The following is a 20,840-nucleotide window of genomic DNA, read 5'->3' as shown; positions in this document are numbered from 1 at the left end:
TTGTTGAAACACAGCTAAATAGCTTCTAGGAAACCACTGCTAAGGACAGGCAACAAGCAGAAGAGACTTGCTTGTGCTAAAGAACACAAGGAATGGATATTAGACCAGTGGAAACCTGTGCTTTGGTCTGATGAGTCCAAATTTGAGATCTTCGGTTCCAACCATTGTGTCTTTGTGCGACGCAGAAAAGGTGAACAGATAGAGGAGGAGGAGATGTGATGGTGTGGGGGTGCTTTGCTGGTGACACTATTGGGAAGTTATTCAAAACTGAAGGCATACTGAACCAGCATGGCTACCACAGCATCTTGCAGCGGCATGCTATTCCATCCGGTTTGCGTTTAGTTGGACTATCATTTATTTTTCAACAACACAATGGCCCCAAACACACCTCCAGGCTGTGTAAGGGCTATTTGACCAAGAAGGAGAGTGATGGGGTGCTGCGCCAGATGACCTGGCCTCCACAATCACTGGACCTGAACCCAATGGAGATGGTTTGGGGTGAGCTGGACCGCAGAGTGAAGGTTAAAGGGCCAACAAGTGCTAAGCATCTCTGGGAACTCCTTCAAGACTGTTGGAAAACCATTTCAGGTGACTACCCCTTGAAGCTCATCAAGAGAATGCCAAGTATGTGTGAAGCAGTAATCAACGCAAAAGGTGTCTACTTTGAAGAACCTAGAATATAAGACATGTTTTCAGTTATTTCACACTTTTCATAGTTTTGATGCCTTCAGTGTGAATCTACAACTTTCATAGTCACAAAAATAAAGAAAACCCTTTGAATGAGAAGGTGTGTCCAAACATTTGGTCTGTGATGTGTGTGTAACTGTTTTTTTCCATGGCATTGTCTTTTCTCTCCTGAAGTTCTTTTTACCTGGTTTATCAGTGAAATTGTCAACCAACCATTATTTTTGGATAGCAAATTGTGGGATTTTGTTACTGAGCTTTAAGGGCATGTGAAATACAGAGTAATATGTCACTGTCTCATTTAAATGTTTTCATTCTGTAAATATCAAAAGCCATATTTTTAAAACACTAGAGTTTTAAAGGCAAAATACCTAAAAAGGTCTAACGAGTGAAAACAGCTTACAGATTGCTTTAAAGCTAACCTTATATTTAATCATTTTCTTTTTTTATGATATTGGTCTTGCATTTTATTAATATGCTTCCTTTAATTTTTCACAGAAAGCAAAGCAAATTACAGAAGATAGCTTTGCTGACCGCATACGGAGCCGGATAAGCGACAACAGGACACACGATCCCGAGTATTACAACCTCACCTCGTATCTGGACAGCATGGGTACCACACACGTGTCTGTCCTGGCTGGAGACGGATCAGCCGTCGCCGTCACCAGCACCATCAACCACATGTCAGTATCTGATGAGCTTTGCTTTGACAGGAACACCTACAGATAGTTTACAGAAGAGTGACTAAGTTGGGGTCACAGATCATCTCAGGGTTGGCGAGTGGAGGGTTAGAAAAACACGTTCTGCTGTAGGTTTGCAGCTGATTTAATTCATTGATGATAACACAGAGTTCTGATTTCAAGAGTTCATCACATGAGCTACATAAAGAAGTGCAAATGTGCTGCTAAAAAATACAAAATAATGGTTCCAGTCAGACATACTTTAAAAAATTACTCGGTTGTGGAAAAAGAATCATAAGTAATAATTCTAACCGTATGAGCAGTTTTGAGGTTTGCAGTCATAGTTTACTGTAATTACCTCAATTTGATTAGCTTATCATATTTTTTTGCATGGTATGTGGTAAATAGCTTAGATAATATATATGCAGCATGGTAAGAATAATAAGTAAAATAGAGATGCACCATGAAATAAGCTGATTGGCAGCTTCTCAGATCGACTGGCATTGATCAGCCAAAACTCCAAAATTTGGATCAGTTAATGCACCACACAACATTCAACAAGTTGTTAAGCGAAGAAGACCTAATTAGGTGTTTACAGCATCAGTGAAATGTTTAAAATGAAGTCTGAAGATCTAGAGTGATGTCAGAAGATATTAACTTATTTTAAGTGAGGCTTTCAGAGGATAACAGGAAGGCTCAGCAAAGTTACTGTTTTGAGCTTCCAATCTCTGTCTCTCATGGAACATGCTGGGTTTGTTGGCAGGCTTTTAAAAATCGAAAAAGTTAAAGGCTTAGTGTGTATATTATGATGAAAGGTTCTGTGAAGTTATGACCACTAAAGGTTCTCCACCTGTAGTAAAAATATGTCATAACTTAGTGTGCTTGTTGAAAAAGTAAAGTCTTTAGAGTAGTGGAAGCTGACAGCTAGTCAGACTTACGGCAGCTGTTTTAGCTGACTGAAGCTATTTGAAACTGCTCAAACTTTACTTCTTATCAGTGGGATAAAAGGATATGTTGGGTTAGATAAGGGCCTGTAGTTTTATAAAAGACTGCTATAATCAGAGTTGTTTTGTCTAGCTGAACAATGTCCATGTTTGTTCGCTCTGGTCTAAGTCCTCCTGTTAACTTTTTGATTTTGTGCCACTTGTGCAGCAGCAGTTGGTGTGTACGTGCGCTTCCCAGATTTCAGTCATTTAAAATACTATCTGGACAGAGTCATGATCAGCAGATCCACACTTTAATGGAGTGTTTACTTTTTTAACAAGCTGATACTGATCTGACATCCTGAAATATTACTGCTTATAACTTCATGGAACCTCACTTCATAAATTCAAACTAACTCTTTAGGGTAAGGAGCTACTTTCTTTGGGCGTAACATGCTGTTTTAGTAATTCTAGTGTTACGGGTCTCAGGTACACTACCGTTCAAAAGTTTGGGGTCACATTGAAATGTCCTTATTTTTGAAGGAAAAGCACTGTACTTTTCAATGAAGATAACTTTAAACTAGTCTTAACTTTAAAGAAATACACTCTATACATTGCTAATGTGGTAAATGACTATTCTAGCAGCAAATGTCTGGTTTTTGGTGCAATATCTACATAGGTGTATAGAGGCCCTTTTCCAGCAACTATCACTCCAGTGTTCTAATGGTACAATGTGTTTGCTCATTGGCTCAGAAGGCTAATTGATGATTAGAAAACCCATGTGCAATCATGTTCACACATCTGGAAACAGTTTAGCTCGTTACAGGAGCTACAAAACTGACCTTTCTTTGAGCAGATTGAGTTTCTGGAGCATCACATTTGTGGGGTCAATTAAACGCTCAAAATGGCCAGAAAAAGAGAACTTTCATCTGAAACTCGACAGTCTATTCTTGTTCTTAGAAATGAAGGCTATTCCATGCGAGAAATTGCTAAGAAATTGAAGATTTCCTACAACGGTGTGTACTACTCCCTTCAGAGGACAGCACAAACAGGCTCTAACCAGAGTAGAAAAAGAAGTGGGAGGCCACGTTGCACAACTGAGCAAGAAGATAAGTACATTAGAGTCTCTAGTTTGAGAAACAGACGTCTCACAGGTCCCCAACTGGCATCTTCATTAAATAGTACCCGCAAAACACCAGTGTCAACATCTACAGTGAAGAGGCGTCTGTGGGATTCTGGGCTTCAGGGCAGAGTGGCAAAGAAAAAGCCATATCTGAGACTGGCCAATAAAAGAAAAAGATTAAGATGGGCAAAAGAACACAGACATTGGACAGAGGAAGACTGGAAAAAAGTGTTGTGGACGGATGAATCCAAGTTTGAGGTGTTTGGATCACAAAGAAGAACGCTTGTGAGACGCATAACAAATGAAAAGATGCTGGAAGAATGCCTGACGCCATCTGTTAAGCATGGTGGAGGTAATGTGATGGTCTGGGGTTGCTTTGGTGCTGGTAAGGTGGGAGATTTGTACAGGGTAAAAGGGATTCTGAATAAGGAAGGCTATCACTCCATTTTGCAACGCCATGCCATACCCAGTGGACAGCGCTTGACTGGAGCCAATTTCATCCTATAACAGGACAATGACCCTAAACACACCTCCAAATGTGCAAGAACTATTTAGAGCAGAAGCAGGCAGCTGGTATTCTATCGGTAATGGAGTGGCCAGCGCAGTCACCAGATCTGAACCCGATTGAGCTGTTGTGGGAGCAGCTTGACCGTATGGTACGCAAGGAGTGCCCATCCAACCAATCCAACTTGTGGGAGCTGCTTCTGGAAGCGTGAGGTGCAATTTCTCCAGATTACCTCAACAAATTAACAGCTAGAATGCCAAAGGTCTGCAATGCTGTAATTGCTGCAAATGGAGGATTCTTTGACGAAAGCAAAGTTTGATTAAAAAAAAAAATCTTTTTTCAAATACAAATCATTATTTCTAACCTTGTCAATGTCTTGACTGTATTTTCTATTCATTTCACAACGTATGGTGGTGAGTAAGTGTGACTGTTCATGGAAAACACTAAATTGTTTGGTGACCCCAAACTTTTGAACGGTAGTGTATGTTACCACAGTATCAAAGAGAGCATCTGTAAAATACAGATGAAATTCAGCAACAATGAAAACAGAACAAGTTCAGTTCATCATTCGGATCGTATTTCTATAATTCACAAATGAATACTGCATAAAATTTCACTGAGTGTCAGTTTGTTTCAGCTTTAAACTGTACCTCAAGTGAACAAGCCATTGTATCATTAACTTCTCACAGAACACATTCGTATGTGATGTCACCTCTTGTGTACATCTTATAATTCTCTACTCCAAACAACATTTTAGTACACATTACCACCAGTAAATAAGTGCATCGAGGCTACTATAGAAATATAGTGTAGTTATCACAGTACTCAACTGTTTTACAAGCAGGCATCACGTCACCAACTGCATTAAATCTGAGTTTATACACTTCAGTTCACTTCTGTTCAATTAATACAGCTGTCACCCACAGAGAAATACAAACATTTTCACTTATCCTTAACCCCCTAAGTGTGAAATCCATTGAAGAAGAAAGAAGAAGAAGAAGAAATATTACAGTGACGTTTCACCTTTAAACACAACAATTGACTGTTTTAATTTAAAGTACTGCCAATGGCACCACATCTTTTACTTAAATTCTAGTTGTTTCACGTGGAGTAACCCAATTACAATGTTATTCAAAGTAGACAACTCCTATCTAGAGCTGAACCAGCATCTTGCAGCGGCATGCTATTCCATCCGGTTTGCGTTTAGTTGGACTATCACTTATTTTTCAACAGCACAATGACCCCAAACACACCTTCTAGCCGCGTGGCGTCTGAATTTGCTACCAACCATGACAGAGCTTTTAAAGTTTGGCAAAACTATTCTAAACACAATCAAAACATCTTTATATCATTCACCCACACCAAGCTAAGCTTTTTGATGTCAATCACAATTTTTATCAATGATAAAAATAAAATACAGAAATTCAGCAACAATGAAAACACAGCATGTTTATTTTGTCATCTGGATCGTATCTGAGGGGTGGAATGAGGTGTACTCCTAAGGCCACCTGGGGCGCCGCTGTTCCCATGACCTTGGCTGTATCCGAAATGTTCTAATTATAGCTCCTAGCTCTTGTTCCTTGACCTTTCATGGGTTTAACAGTAAGAACTCAGTCCTGGATAGGAAAGGAGCTTCTGAATTCGGACATCCTTTTTATCCAAAGTCATTATGTGATGGAAATACACATGGATGATGCGAGTGAAATCTGGGCCTACAGTCTTCCAAAAAAAGAATTATAAAACAAGCAACTCAGACAAATATAGCAAACGACTGAAGCTCTCCATTACACAAACCAAAATATATAAAGGGACATAAACTTATACAGACATTCTAGTTCTAACAGTAACTCGTCCAGTTGCTTGTTATTGTCTTCTTAAACAGAGTTAATATAATGGCAATGATTGTGTTATATTTATTCTAATAATTTTAATTTTATGAATAAGTTTTGTTTTAACAGAGATTGGTGTATATATATTATATGCAAAATAAATGTGTACAAAATAAATAATCAAAGTTTAATTTTCAAAGTTAACATTTATACTTACAAGTGCTCTTGAACATTTTTGGTAATTTCTGTGAGGTGGGCTGTGCTTATACGACTTGTCACGCACAAGATTGTCAGATTCCTTATAGCTCATTAGCACCGGTAAGGGACCTTGCAAGGTTCCTATGCTAAAGGAATTGTATTACAGAAATCTCTTCAAGATGTTCTATTTGGTCATCTTATTGTACTTCTCATATTTTCCTGTGTTTGTTTTATATTCAATTAGGTGTTGAAAATGTTAAGACTTTTTAACCACTTACGTGCCTTATTTCTTTCTCATACTACTAATTTACACTCATCATTCCACCATGGAACTGGTTTCTTCCTATTGTCTGTCTCCTTAACTTCTCTGTTTCTTTCCCTCAGATTCCCAACCAGTTGTTTCATATTACTGTTTGGAGGCACTCCTACTCCTACAATGACTCCTTTACTTCCATTATTTCTCAATTCACCTACTCTTTGCACACCCATGTCAGTTTCTTTTTTCTTTTCTTTTTTTTCTCCCCAGTGTCCTGTTTAGCAATGTGGCGATAAGAATTGATGTCTTAATGCCAAATAGAGCTGGACAGATTTTGCTTTCACAAGTGGAGCAAACAGCATTCGCTGTAGTGCTCTGCTTGATTTATGCATGTTAATAGTTTTATTGTGATTCCTGCAGTGAGAATTTCAAATTATGTGGACACTACAATGGAAAAGTAGGAGAGTAAAGGAAGAACAAGAAGAGAAAAAAGAGAGAAAGAGAAGAGGTGAAAGAAAGAAGAAATAAAAGGGAAAGAATGATAAAATGTCTTCTGTCTGCTTCATCACCTGGAAAGAGAGATGTAAAAAGAACAGCACAACCAACAGACATAGTGTAACAGATACAATAGAGTAACACCTTGATGCCATTGCTAAATCATACGTATTATTATTTAAGCTGACATGTATAAAGTGATACCTGAGAAAAGAAAGTGAGGAAGGCTTTCCGTATATAAGTGAACACTTAGAACTGGGTGTTTGTGAGAGTGTACTTGTGTATGTGAAAATTATCCAGAAGGAAATAGCTCAATAGTGGTTGTGGAGAACTAAAGGCCCGCCTTCCCTAAGCACCAAGGCAGGCGTCAGGGGACACATAATCCCGGACTCCCAAAGGGGCCCCTAAAGCAGGGCGCCCAAGAGGGGCCAACACAGGAAATCTGCAACCCCTCCCCAAGGAAAGAGGAGAGAAGACTCCGAGGAGAGCCCCAAGCCACCGCAATGCCGAAGCCCCCAGGAGCCGCAGGAATGAGCCCGTGGGCTCCGCCGGCAGCCAGCTAAGCTGAAGAGGTCCTGACCATGGGCCCTGAGGGCCAGAGGCCCCAGGGGCGCGCACCCACCTGGGAACCCGCCCCAAACCTGAGGGCCGCCAATGCGCCAGCGGGCCAAGGCACCAGCCAGCAGAGGGGGACAGGATGTGGGGGGATGGGCTCCGCACCTAGCGGAGACATGAGATGTTCTTGGGAGAGGGAGCAGACTGGACCGGAACCTGGAAAAAACAAACAAACAAAAAAAAAGAACTCATTCACACCATCCCACCCTAGTGCCCCACTCACCACACACAGACTTATCAAAAAAAGAAAAAAAAAAGACGCTGTACACACATTCCCACATAACACTAACAACCAACAATCCCATGTCAGTTTCTTAGCTTTTCCTACCCGACCTTCCGTGTCACACCCAATCAGAAGATTTGCATCAGTCAGTACCTAAGCATGTTTGATTTCTCCAACTTGTGCTCTGTTTTGAATAAACGCAAAATTAATGCAGCTTTGGGATGCCATGCTAATCACAATGCAAGATGATGCTTTTTTTTTTACTTTGTAGTTTAGTTTTTGTTTAATCTTATTTGTAAAACCCTGTTTTCAGGTCCTTACAAAGATGGTGTGACATCACCTCTGCTTCTAATATTATTGACCAATCTCTGCAGGGAGGTGGAAAAAATATTTTCAGTGTAGCTCTTCTGAACTCTTTTTCTATAAATGTGTAATAGAATACAGGAATGGATTACATTAACCAGGTGACTTTTTTTTATCTATTTTACAAAAACTGGAGATTGGAAAATGACCAAATCTGATTGTGGATCTCCAGACTATTTTGCCATTGCCCCCATCCCCATTACTTCTTCAAATCCATGGCTTTAGAGTTAGAAGTGAGGCAGGTCATATAGAGCAGGAAGATTTAATGATTTAGAAACAAATGGGTGGATTTTTAAGGATACTACTAAAGTAAGGGAGTGCTTTATTATCAGAGTGTATTGACCTAGTTTATCTAACTTGCACATGTTCTTTACAGATTTGGCTCTGGGGTCTACTCCCGAAGCACTGGAATCATCCTAAACAGTGAGCTGAGTGACTTTTGTGGAATGACGGATAAGATCTCTCCTGGTAATCAGATTAATATGATGTCTTTTAATTTTTACTATAGACAGTTATAGTAATGGTGAGAGGGAAACTGCAAGAATTGTGAAAAACTGATGTAAACTTTGATATAAGATGAAATTTCTCCTCTTTATTTGATCAGGCCAATTGCAATCTCCTCCCATTTCTTGTGTTTTGGGATGGTTTCTACCCAGTTTCCATTTCTGTAATCTACTCAGGTTTAATGGTTTGTTTGTGTGTGGTGGTAATGTGGTAAACAATAACCTTGCCTGCAAGCTGAGTTTGTGTGTTCACAAACATATGAGAATCAATCTTGTCCTGCTCCCGCCTCAGTCGGAACCAAAAAGGGTTCGGGCCAATCACGCTGCAGAGTATTATGGTTTGAGGTGAGACATACAGCTATGACGAAAGACATGGTAGCGCAGGAGGATGAATGCATAGCTGCTGTTATCACATCTGTTTAGTCAGAATCCATGATTTCTTCTTTGAAAGAAAAACAGGAAAAAGTGCCTTGACCAGCGTAACTTGTGGTTTCTCATGGGGCCTACTTATTACGTTTTAATTTGATACCATGATTGGCTAAAACTAATCATTGATATGCGGCTCTAGGTGTCCCTTCACCCAATCATCTTGGAAAGTTCTGCTGAATATCCCTTCTTTCCATGAATAGACGCGCGACCAGATTGATGATGTGCAGTGTTACACGTTATCAATCTAGCTTGTCTGGTTGGGTGAACATGGTAATAGTTTAAATTTCGCTGAAAGCTTTTCTGTATAAAATTTCACACTTACAGAGGTGCTAGCTCAGCTTTTTTCTGTTTGGTTTTAAAATGAAACAAGCCCACATGTACATTCAGAACAGTCATGCTCAAGTGATTATTTATGCTTGTTACCTAAAATGGCAATGTATTTTTTTGCAATGTAAGAGTATATTTCAGCCTATTTATTATTGAAAAGTTATACAGTTTTGTAATGTTTTTAGATTTATTGCATACCGATGGTTCTTTAACTAAGTAGGAATAGGAAAACAGATGAGAGGATGCAAAATATTTAAGACTGGCCCAGAGGTTCACATTCTAGCAATAAGCCGGCACAAAACATACAACCAGTGCTACAATGGGATGATTTAATGCTGAAAACACGATAATATTCAGACCTAAATCTGATTGAGAATCTGGGGAAAATTTAAAAAGTATGTATAAAGATGCTCTCCATTCAAACTGACAACACTTAAGCTACGTTGCAAAACTTTCATTTTCTAGATGTGCAAAGCTGGCAGAGACATACCTCAGTAAGTGTAGTGAAAGGTATTGACTCAGGGTGGCTGAATACATAAACCCCATGCACATTTCAGGCTTTTATTCATAAAATGGGGAAACCATTCATAATTTTTCTTCTACTTCACAATTATGTACTAAGACATATACTGTTCTGATAAAATACAGAAGAATTATTGAAAACATTCAAGGAGTATAAATAATCGTTGCAGGCCATATATTCTTACTTTTTGTATACTTACTTTCAATGGTCCAGTGTTTGAGGTCTGAAATAGAAAAGAAAACACATTTGAAACACAAAACTGTTGAGAAATCCAATTAGCATGAATACGTCCCTTTTTAACGAGACATTCAACAAAAGATGAGACACATGAAGATGAACTCCATGTCTTTCTCTGTCTGACTTACATTTATTCATTGAAAGCATTTCCAATCATTTATCTCTTCTTCTCTTGACAATGTTGGCATGAACTGCAGTTGTCTGTGCTGTCAGTCATGGCTCTTGTTGTGTCTGCAGGGGAGCAGCCCCCCTCCTCCATGGCCCCCGCTGTGCTGAAGTCTGACTCGGAGATACTGGTGATTGGAGCGAGTGGTGGGAGCAGGATCACATCGGCATTGGCCTCTGTACGTGGCCATGGCAATCACAATAAGTGCACTCAGGATTAACTGCTGCACACTGATGCTCCTCGCTGTAGTCACAGCTAGCTCTTCCTTCATGATCACCATGACTGTTATCAGCACATTCCCATCAGGATGTCTTCTTTCTCTTGCAGGCCCTCATCAACCACCTTTGGTTTGGAAACAGCCTTAAAGAGGCAATTGCTACTCCTCTTGTCTTTGTAGACTCTAAAACCTCAGTAGAGGTCGAACTCCATTTTTACAAGGTAATGCATTTGTGACTGTTTTCAGGGGTCAGGTAACACACTGCACAGCTTTAACCTAATCCTGGTTTTCCTTCTTTCTCTTCAGGATGTAAACATGACTCTTAAAGCATTGGGGCACCTATTGAAACTAGCTGACGACTCATATAATTCCACAGTTAATGCTGTGGAGAAAAAGGGAGGCTGCATCTGTGCTGAGTCTGATGACAGGAAACGAGGAGAAGCAGCTGGTTATTGACACCAAGAGTTTTGCTGGCTGCAGAGGATGTCCTGAAAATTGCCGAGATCCTCCTGCAGCAGAAGGTGCCTGTTGTTCTCAGACATCACTGAATAAGACACAGAACAACAGGCTTAATTTGCGGAGGCTTTGCAGTAACATGTCTTCCTGTGACTGGAATGAGCTCACACAGACTGTAACAAGCTGTCACCATGAAAAAAACAAGACTCTTTTTGTTACTTCTTGTGTGTTTTGTAGGAGCAAGGCTTTAATATTTTTGCCCTTTCTTGAATTTTTTTTTATTGATATGAATGTCATAGTCATCATCCACAAAGCCTCTCAAATAACTTCATATTTCTTTCACATGTAAATAGGGCTCATGAATACATAGCAGGCAAGTCATTTTAAGTCATTTTATTTTAATAACCATACCTGCAAGCTGAATTCTCCCTCTATTTGAGCATTCAAAAACAGACGAGAATCCATGTTATTGCACTTCCTTCTACATTATTCATCTCGAACCAAGAATGGTTCGGGCCACTCACGTTGCGGTATTACGGTTGAAGGCGGGGCATGTAGTGGTGATGAAAACAAGAGCTGCCGAGCACACAGCCCACATTGTTGAAACAATTCATTAAATTCCCATTTTGAAAGTTTTTCATGTTAGCACAATTTGTGCCTTTGACTCCATAAGTTTGAATCATGTATACCTGAATACACTAAATAAAATAAAATAAATAAATAAAAAGGGTGCACAGATCGGTACACGGTGATAAATGAAATACACGCACAGCTCAAAAGCATGTTGGTATGGTTGTTGTTCACGGTTGGGTACACGAGGCACGGGCTATTGTTTATCCTTTTTCACATTCTCTTACTCTTTGCACTTTCTTATTTCCTTGTGTATTTCTATCTTATTTGTCTGCTTCTTTCCTGATCATCAGACAATCACAAGCACATCATATGATGCTACCTGGGTCTATGTATGACTATTTTCTCGAGGGCATGCACCTTCTAACTTCTCACTCACATCTATGGCGAATGTAAAGTTTGTGACATGGAATGTGCATGTGGCTGGCACCAGAGAGAAAAAAATGAAGATCATTAACCAGCTTACTTACTTATTAAAGACAGATGTTGTCTTATTGCAAGAAACCCACAAATCAGCTACAAATGCAAGTGAGCTTAATTCACCTGAGTTCCCTGATGTGTTTGCTGCCTGCTGTAACTCTAGACAGAGAGGTGTAGCAATCTTAATCCACAAAAACGTTAGTTTTAAAATATTAGACAAAACTATAGATCCTGAAGGTAGATACATAATAATTAAAATAGCTATCCATATCCAGAAGCTATGTATTGTCAGTATATATGGTCCAAATGTTGATGACCCCTCTTTTTTCCACCAATTCTTCCTTGCACTTTCAAAACACGGGGATTGTTCACTAATTATAGGAGGTGACTTCAACTTTGGTTTAAATAGCGATATAGACAGGTTGAATACAACAGGGACTCAGCGTAGTTGGAAGTCAGTAAGTGTAGTCAAACAATACATGAGTGATTTTGGTCTTTGCAATGCATGGCGTTCTCTTCATCCTAATAGTAAACAATATACTTTTTTCTCAAATGTTCACCATTCATACTCTCGTCTGGACTACTTTCTAATAAGCAGCTCACTGCTGTCGGTTGTTTCAGAGACGGTAATTCATCCTATTGCTATCAGTGATCCCGCTCCTGTTACTCTCACCTTAATTAATAAAAAAATCACCCCACAAAACAAAAGCTGGAGATTTAATACATCACTGCTTAAAGATGAAGAATTTATAAAAATTCATCAAAGAACAGTGGGCTTCATACTTGGAATACAATGATCAACCAGGTACATCGGCATCAATATAGTGGGAAGCTGGAAAAGCAGTGATGAGAGGTAAAATAATTTCTTTTTCATCTCATAAAATGAAAAAAGAAAACAAAAAGATTCAGAAATTAGAAGAAAAACTTAAGTTACTAGAATTCTCTCAAGAAGAAGGAAAGTTAGGTAAAATCCGTGAAGTAAAATTAGAACTAAACCACTATATTGAAAAGCAAAATAGATTTCTAAGACAAAGACTTCAAATAGAACATTTTGAACATGGCAATAAGTCAGGAAGCTTCCTAGTTAATCAGCTTAAAATAAATAAGAAGAAAACTATATTTGCAGTTACAGATTCAACTGGTAATACAGTAAGTGAACCGGAGTGTATAAATAATACCTTCCGCGATTTCTACAAATCTTTATACACGCCACAGATAAATCCATCAGAGAATGATATCAAGCAATTTCTGGATAAAATTACACTTCCTAAATTATCAGATAACCAAAGAATGACACTGGATTCCCCGCTGACAACAGCTGAAACCCAGGAAGCTCTTAAAAGCATGCCTAATAAAAAGGCTCCAGGTCCAGATGGATTCCCCACTGAGTTTTATAAAGAGTTCTGGAATATTCTAGCCCCAACGTTCCACAGAATGTTGCAGGAAATACAGGAAAAAGGTAGATTTCCAGCTAATATGAATTCTGCCACCATCAGCCTTCTGCTCAAGCCAGCCAAAGATCCTATGTTGCTCACCAGTTATCGTCCCATATCCTTAATTAATGTGGATATTAAGATAATCTGTAAAGTTTTTGCAAAAAGATTAGACAAAGTAACTCCTCTCATAATACATCCAGATCAAACTGGTTTCACCAGAGGAAGGCTGTCATCCACAAATACATGCAGATTACTAATTTAATTGATTATTCCTACAGTAAAAACATTAAAACCAATATATTGTCTTTAGACGCAGAAAAAGCATTTGATAGAGTAAACTGGAAATTTTTATTTGCTACTCTACATAAATTCGGTTTTGGCAATTTTTTTCATAAATTGGTTAAAAATGTTATACAGTTCTCCAACAGCCTGTGTCAGGACAAATAATCAAATATCTTCCAGTTTTTGTCTACAGAGGGGCACCAGGCAAGGATGCCCTCTTTCTCCATCACTTTTTGCCATCTTTATAGAACCTCTAGCAGCAACAATCAGACAAACAAAAGCTGTAAAAGGTATAAAATGCATGAAAATAGAGCATAAGATTAGTCTAAACGCAGATGATGTATTACTTTATCTCCAGCATTCAAATAATTCTCTTTCACAAGTAATTAGAATACTAGAATCTTTCTCTAAAGTATCAGATTGTCATGGTTTAAGTTGTCTCGCTTCTGGTTATTTTGTAGTTCACCCAGCTCTCCCTCCGACAGCCATTAGTCACACCTACTCTAATTAGTCTTCATTCCCGTCACCTGTCAGGCTCCCTTTATAAACTCACCTCAGTTGTCTCCTCGTCGTTGGCTCGTAGTGTTTGTTGCTGTCCTTCGTGTCTGCCTGCACCTGTTCCCCCGTCTTGGTTCCCGGTCCGTCAAGTTTTGGTTTTGTGTGGCTGCGCTGCTGGCTTCAGTTTCTCCGTCTTCGTCCTGGTCTCGTCCCTGGTCCTGCAGCAGCCCAGCTCCTCTCTGTCTCGTGGACTCTGTACCTGCCAGTCAGCTCCTGCATCATTCACCTCCGTCTGGTAACAACTCTGGTTCCTCATGTCACCACCATCCACCTGCAATAAACTCTCTTAAATCCTACTCTGTGTGTGCGTGCTGTGTCCGGGTTAACCCTCGACAAAATCCTGACACAGATTACTCTTTAAACTGGTCTAAATCTACGGTACTGTCAATTAATTGCTCTCTCGAAAACTCCCTAGATTTACAAATGCAATCAGTAAATATATTAAATATTTAGGTATTACTGTGTCGTCTAAATTAACGGATTTACTAAAACTTAACCACACCCCACTTTTAAACAGGATAGAAGATCCTGGTGGGTGGTTGGCTGGAGGGCCCTGCGGCCTCTCCCTGGCCCCCGGGCTACGGTGGTGCCGCTGGCGAGGCCCCCTTCTCTGGGTGGAGCTTTCGGGGAGCAGGGGTGCCTATTGGAGTCAGTAGGGGAGCTTGCTCCCTGGGATGGCTTCCCAGTCCTTTGCTCCCCATCCCCAGACTCCTCCCTCTGCCTGCTCCATCACGCCGCCACACATTTAGGTCCTTGGGGAGGGGGCGTTACTGGAGGTTGCCACTTTCTGGTGACGTCCCTCTCCCCAATTTTATCATGCATTTTAGACACTTTCACTCCAAACCTTTTCACAACGCACACTCATGTAGGCCATGGTATGGGGTGGGGGGTGGGGGGAAGACATGTGTGTGTGTGTGGGGGGGGGGCTTATGTTGTGTGAGCCTCGCCTCCAACGGCTACCTTCACCTCTTCTCGCAATTAGACATTGGAGGCAATTAGACATTGCCTCCAATGTCTAATTGGCAATTAGACATTGGAGCGCGGCACCAGCTTCCTTCCGGAGGGGGGGGGTGGGCTGTGCCGTGCACACACTTGAGAACAACATGCAACAACACAACATCTGAGCGGGCATAGGGAAGATCGGGGTCTTTTGCACACCCCCATTCTCAGATGGCGGCAAGGAGTCTGGGGGCTGGAGGAGGTGCGGGCCACTGTGTCCAGGGTCTTGGTGGGGGGCTGCTGTGGGTAGTCAGCAGCTTGCCAGGTCCGGGGCTGATGCCTCCGCTACCCCCAGGAAGGGTGGGGGGCAGGGGCGGCTAGGGTAAGGTGGGGAAGGGAGGGGGTTTATTAGGTATTTAGGGGGTGAGGGGGGTTCTGGCTCGGTGGCCCGTATGGGTCGTGTTGGCCCCCCCTCTTTGGGGGGCGTCTGGTCCGGGGGGCGTCTGGTCCGGGGGGCGTCTGGTCCGGGGGGCGTCTGGTCCGGGGGCGGGGTCGGGGGTTGGGCACAAGCAGTCGTATAGTTGAATTGGGGTGACCCCCCCTCTTGTGAGTGTTGGATGCGAGTGTCTTGTGGGAATGTGTGTACAGTGTCCTTTTTTTTTGTAAATCTGTGTGTGGTGAGTAGGGCACTAGGGAGGGATGGTGTGAATGAGTTTTCCTTTTTTTAAATTTATTTATTTTTTCCCAGGTATGGGTACAGTCCGCTCCCTCTCCCAAGAACATCTCAAGTCTCCGCTAGGTGCAGAGCCCATCCCCCCACGTCCTGCCCTCCTCCGCTGCACTGGCAGGTGCCTTGGCCCTCTGGCGCATTGGTGGGCCTCGGGTTTGGGCCCCCGCCGCGGTAGCCTCTGGCCCTCAGGGCCCATGGCCGGGACCACTTCAGCGGGGCTGGCTGCCGGCGAAGCCCACGGGCTTGTCCCCGTGGCTCTTGGGGGCGTCGGCATTGCGGTGGCTGGGGGATTTCTTCGGGGTCGTCTCTCCTCTTTCCTTGGGGGGGTTGCAGATAACCTGTGTCGGCCCCTTCTGGGCGCCCTGCTTTGGGGGCCCCTTTGGGAGTCCAAGGTTATGGGTCCCCTGACTCCTGCCTCTGTGCTCGGGGAAGGAGGGCCTTTGGTTCTCCACAACCACTATCGAGCTATTTCCTTCTGGACAATTTTCACCTAAACTAGTGCACTCTCACAAACTCCCACAGGTGCAGGGTTCCAGGTATTAAGTGTTCGCTTATATACAGAAAGCCTGTAATTAATTTATTTATGTATGTTCTTTCACTTTCTTTTTTCAGGTTTCACTTTACACATGTCAGTTTAAATAATAATATATATGATTTAGCAATGGCATGTAGGTGTTATTCGATTGTATCTGTTGCTTTATTTCTGTTGGTTGTGCTGTTCTTTTCGCATCTGTCTTTCCAGGTGACGGAGCAGACAGAGAACATTTTATCACTCTCTCCCTTTTATCTCTTCTTTCTTTCACCTCTTCTCTTTCTTTTTTTTCTCTTCTTGTTCTTCCTTTACTCTCCCATTGTAGTGTCCATATAATTTGAAATTCTCCCTGCAGGAATCACAATAAAGCTATTTACATGCATAAATCAAGTGGAGCACTATGGCGAAAGCTGTTCGCTCCACTTGTGAAAGCAAAATCTGTCGAGCTCTATCTGGCATTGAGACATCAATTCCTATAGCCACATTGCTAGACAGGACACTGGGGGGAAAAAAATAAAAAATAAATACCGGAATAAAAACTGCTGTGATGAATTATTGAAATACATAATTTAGAACTGTTTCTTTAAGCCAATTAAGTTTAACTTCTTCTTCTTTTTATTATAATGTCATTAAGATAAACATTTTTAAGAGTTCATTTTTTGTCTCCCTCAACTCAACTCTGGATGACTCACCAGAGCTGAAGTTCCCTCCATCCACGACTTTGGGGTCAGGAATGGGGCAGCCAGTGGCGGCTTGTCAATAGGGGATGGTTAGGCACAACTCCCATCAAAATTGCAGGAACAAAAATTACAAAATATTAAGTAACCAACTCATCTGTTTTCTCATAACATGTGTCTGGTTGTAGATTTAACAATATTCCCATTCAGTTTTGGGTTTCTTTGAGATAATTTTTTCTGTTGGCCTCCTAATTTTAATGTTTCAAAATCAAGGGGCCCCAGACAAATGTGTGTGCATCTTTGTGACCTTTGGTTCCAAGTGACTTAAAATTTCTATTTGGGGCGCAGCTCTCTGTGCCTATAGATCTTTTGTCGTTCTTCATCCAATCAAAACAATTCATGATACGTGTCAATCAAAATGTCTCACCCCTGGTTGCCAAGATGCACAGGCACAAATATCGCTCAAACACACAAACAAAGAGTCAGACTACAAGAACAAAACAGGACAGAATGGAGCAGCAAAAGAACATTAAGTCATTTATTAACAAAATAGTAATTTCATGAGGCTTTTGCTGGAGAAAATTTTTTTTTGTGTCCTCTCTGGCAATGTAGCAATAGGAATTGTCTTAATGCCAAATAGATCCCAACAGATTTTACTTTCACAAGCCGAGCCTTACTGCTTTTGCCATAGTACTCCGAAATGTATAAAGTGACGGTTGAAGATAATAGGGGTTTTCTGTATAGAAGTGAGTCTGTAAGTACCTGGATCCAAACACCTGTAGGTGTTTGTGAGAGTGTGCTTGTGTATGTAAGGTTTATCCATGATAAAAATGCTCAATAGTAATTGTGAAGAGGTATCTAGCCCCCGGACCCGGTAGGTGACAACCCGACCTACCCGGTCCATGCTCCGGTCTTAATCCCCCTCCCCCAGAGGGCCCACCCACCCATAGGGGCCAACATGAACCAAACAGGCCAACCAACCAGGGACCCCCCGACAGAACATAAGGTGCTATCTCCCCCACACCCTCCTCTCCATACCCTAGACCCAACCCCCCACCCACCTCCATATTCCAGAGGAGAGCAAGCCCCAGTCATGCCCAATCACTTGGGGCCCAATGTCTACTGCCAGCTAAGACCACCGACCAGGTGGCCCGCTCCTCCTTCAGGCTCCTGACTCCAGGCGGCAATCAGAGAACAGGGGTGAAAAAGACCCTGAGCTCTGCCTACTCAAATGTCATCCTGTTGCATGTTGTTCTCAAGTGTGTTTACAACTGGGGCTGCTGAACAAATGTGGTGCCCGGCCCAGTCCAACCCCCTCCCCCACCCCCAAGCAACCTACCCAAAATACTCAGTGTCTAAATGCGAGTGGGGGCAGAGGGTGCCATCAAGGCTGAGGCCTACACAATAAGCCCCCCCGCCCCCCAGATGTCTTACCCCCCACCCTACATATATGTGCACCCCCTTTATCAGCCACCCTGCCCTACAGAACACATCCCACAGCTTCCCACCTCCACCAACTGATGGAGCTGATCAAAGGAGCCCAGAGAGATCAATGAGGTGCTGTCTTAATACTAATATGATCCAACAAAAGATTTCTATCCTGATGACAGTTCTCTTAAATTGGACAATCACGCGTGTTTGTTATTAAACTGAAGCCTAATCGCTCTTTTTGGGATCCTGAGATGCTTTTATCATCTCTGTTTATAGGTTGGGCAAGATCAAGCATTCCTGCAGCATTTCAGATTTCAGAATGTTGCAGCTCGGCTTTTAACCGGCACAAAGAAGCACAAAACTATAACTTACGGTTTAAAATCTCTTCACCGGCTTCCTCTGTCATCACGTTGATTTTAAAATTTTATGTCATATCCTCAACATCCACAAACCTCTGAAAGCACTCCGGTCAGCCATCCAGTTTTCTTCAAGATCAAAGTTATAACGTAGAGTTGATTGAACATTGGCTGTGGCTGCCATAAGATCTACACATTCAGATCTACATTAATCTGTAACAACGAAGCAGACTATGTTGTTTATTCTGTTCACATGTTGTGTGCTTATTACGTAGGCATACAATATGGGCAATATGAGCGGATAAAAAATATTTAAATTTCACAATAAGACAGGACAGACACAAAAAACATGCATCATTTTCCTTTTGTTTCCAGAATATGCCTACTACTATATACTACTTTGCCTGAATCCGGGACATAAAATCTACAGTTAAGATTTTGGTTGAAATGTGGCAAAATGTGGAAATGTTCAGACGCCATGAATACTTTATTAAGGCACATTTAAAAATACTATGAACAAATTAGGAGTTGATATAGTGTTAGTATCATGTTAGATTGGGCCTATATATCTGTAGCTGACCAAATAAATAGTTACAGTATTTATCAAATTACCAAGAAAGCATGTCACATCTTCTATTTTTGAGGGAGAGACTTTAAATTGCTTTACCACCTCGCTCTGAGTAACTGCAGATAAATCACCATCAGAAATCCCATTGCTGAGAGAAGTTTCTCTTTGTACGCCGAGGACAGACAAACGGCTCAGTCATGCGACCTGTGTCTGTACGGCCAGGTCGCATTCATCTGACCTGTACGTGCATGGCGTTCAACCACTGGAACTGTTGGATAGCTGCTTGGTGGTGACACAGGTGGGTTATTTACATATAAGGCAATAATCAGCTGTGACATAACATGATGACGTGTGACCAATGGTCATTTGTACGTAGGTGATGGGACACTTGCCTCACTGCCAACTGCTGCCTCAACCTCAGAGGAAAGTTCTACATCAAGAAGTGATGATACAAGCTTTAATGGCAGTGCATCTTCCACATCCACTGGCTGTAAGAAATTCTCTGTATTTTGTCAATTTACCCAAACATACTTGCTGCTGTGTAAAACAAAGTGTCATTTTGTATGTTATTTAAAGGCATACTATGCAACATTTTTCAGTTAATTAATGTGTTCCATACCGTTTTGGATGATTAAATGAGTCATTTCAGGTCGAACTAAGGTTTTCTCGGCCGCCCTGGTGGTCTGTGGGGGAAATACCGCACTTGCAATTGCAAGAGCTCACGGCCCGCACTCACAGGCTCAGTAGTCTCGTGTGCATCGCGAGAGTCGGTCTTGCTTTACGGCGAGAACTGCTACACGCCCCCCAGTGAAAGGCATGCTCGTTGCTAGCGCAGTGGCGATATTTGTGCAGTTATCATGGCGGAACCAGCGAGAAAACAGCGAAAGCCCATGTCGGAGCAGGCAAGAAAGAGGAAAAGGGCTCTGGACAGAGAGAGGAGTCGTACACGGGTGAACATCGGGCAAGCTTTTTCAGAATGGCGAGAACTAAAAGAAAAAGAAGGCTGCAAGGCTGACGCGAACCTCGCGTTTCTGCTGGAAAATCAACCCCGGTAGCATAGTATACCTTTAATGAGGAAATAATTTATTCTATCTTCTGCTTGATTCCTGAAATTCCTTTATTTATTATAAAGGTCCATAAACTAAACTTATTATTACCATAGATAAAGAAAATAGTTTGATCAGTTTTAAATTCTCTTACAATCTTTCAAAGTTTACAGAAATATAACATTAAGATGTAATAGTTGCTTAATACAACAAGATCTGCGAAGAACAGAAAAAGAAAATCAAAGCTGGAGGCAACTCTGGAGGTCTTTGCTGACAAGATTAGTAGTGCCCTGAAAAATGAAGACGCTGATCTTTTATTGAAGATGCAAGCAGCTCAGCATGATCATGAAGGTAAAATGTTTGCCATGCTGTCACAATTCTTAGAGAGATCAAGCCACCCTCCTCAGCCACCTATTTAACATGATCCAATGCAGCCTTTACAGCTTCACAACCCAAGAGAAACTTCTACTCCTCATTCCTCAC

General features: G+C 41.6%; 1 protein-coding gene across 1 annotated transcript in view; it reads left to right on the top strand.

Annotated features, from left to right (window-relative positions):
- The window catches only part of LOC118565028 (glutathione hydrolase 5 proenzyme-like), a 40,195-nt gene extending 29,443 nt beyond the window's left edge, over positions 1 to 10,752 (top strand). The window contains exons 8-12 of the mRNA XM_036144575.1: positions 1,183 to 1,367; positions 8,271 to 8,362; positions 10,151 to 10,257; positions 10,407 to 10,517; positions 10,603 to 10,752. Of these exons, the coding sequence (XP_036000468.1) occupies positions 1,183 to 1,367; positions 8,271 to 8,362; positions 10,151 to 10,257; positions 10,407 to 10,517; positions 10,603 to 10,752 (645 nt within the window). The remainder of the gene's footprint in view (positions 1 to 1,182; positions 1,368 to 8,270; positions 8,363 to 10,150; positions 10,258 to 10,406; positions 10,518 to 10,602) is intronic.
- Positions 10,753 to 20,840: the final 10,088 nt, after the last annotated feature.

The sequence above is a fragment of the Fundulus heteroclitus genome, chromosome 12 (assembly GCF_011125445.2).
Source record: "Fundulus heteroclitus isolate FHET01 chromosome 12, MU-UCD_Fhet_4.1, whole genome shotgun sequence".
Taxonomy (NCBI): Eukaryota; Metazoa; Chordata; class Actinopteri; order Cyprinodontiformes; family Fundulidae; genus Fundulus; species Fundulus heteroclitus.
Note: the sequence above shows the minus strand (reverse complement) of the source record. Positions and strands in the feature narration are given on the sequence as shown.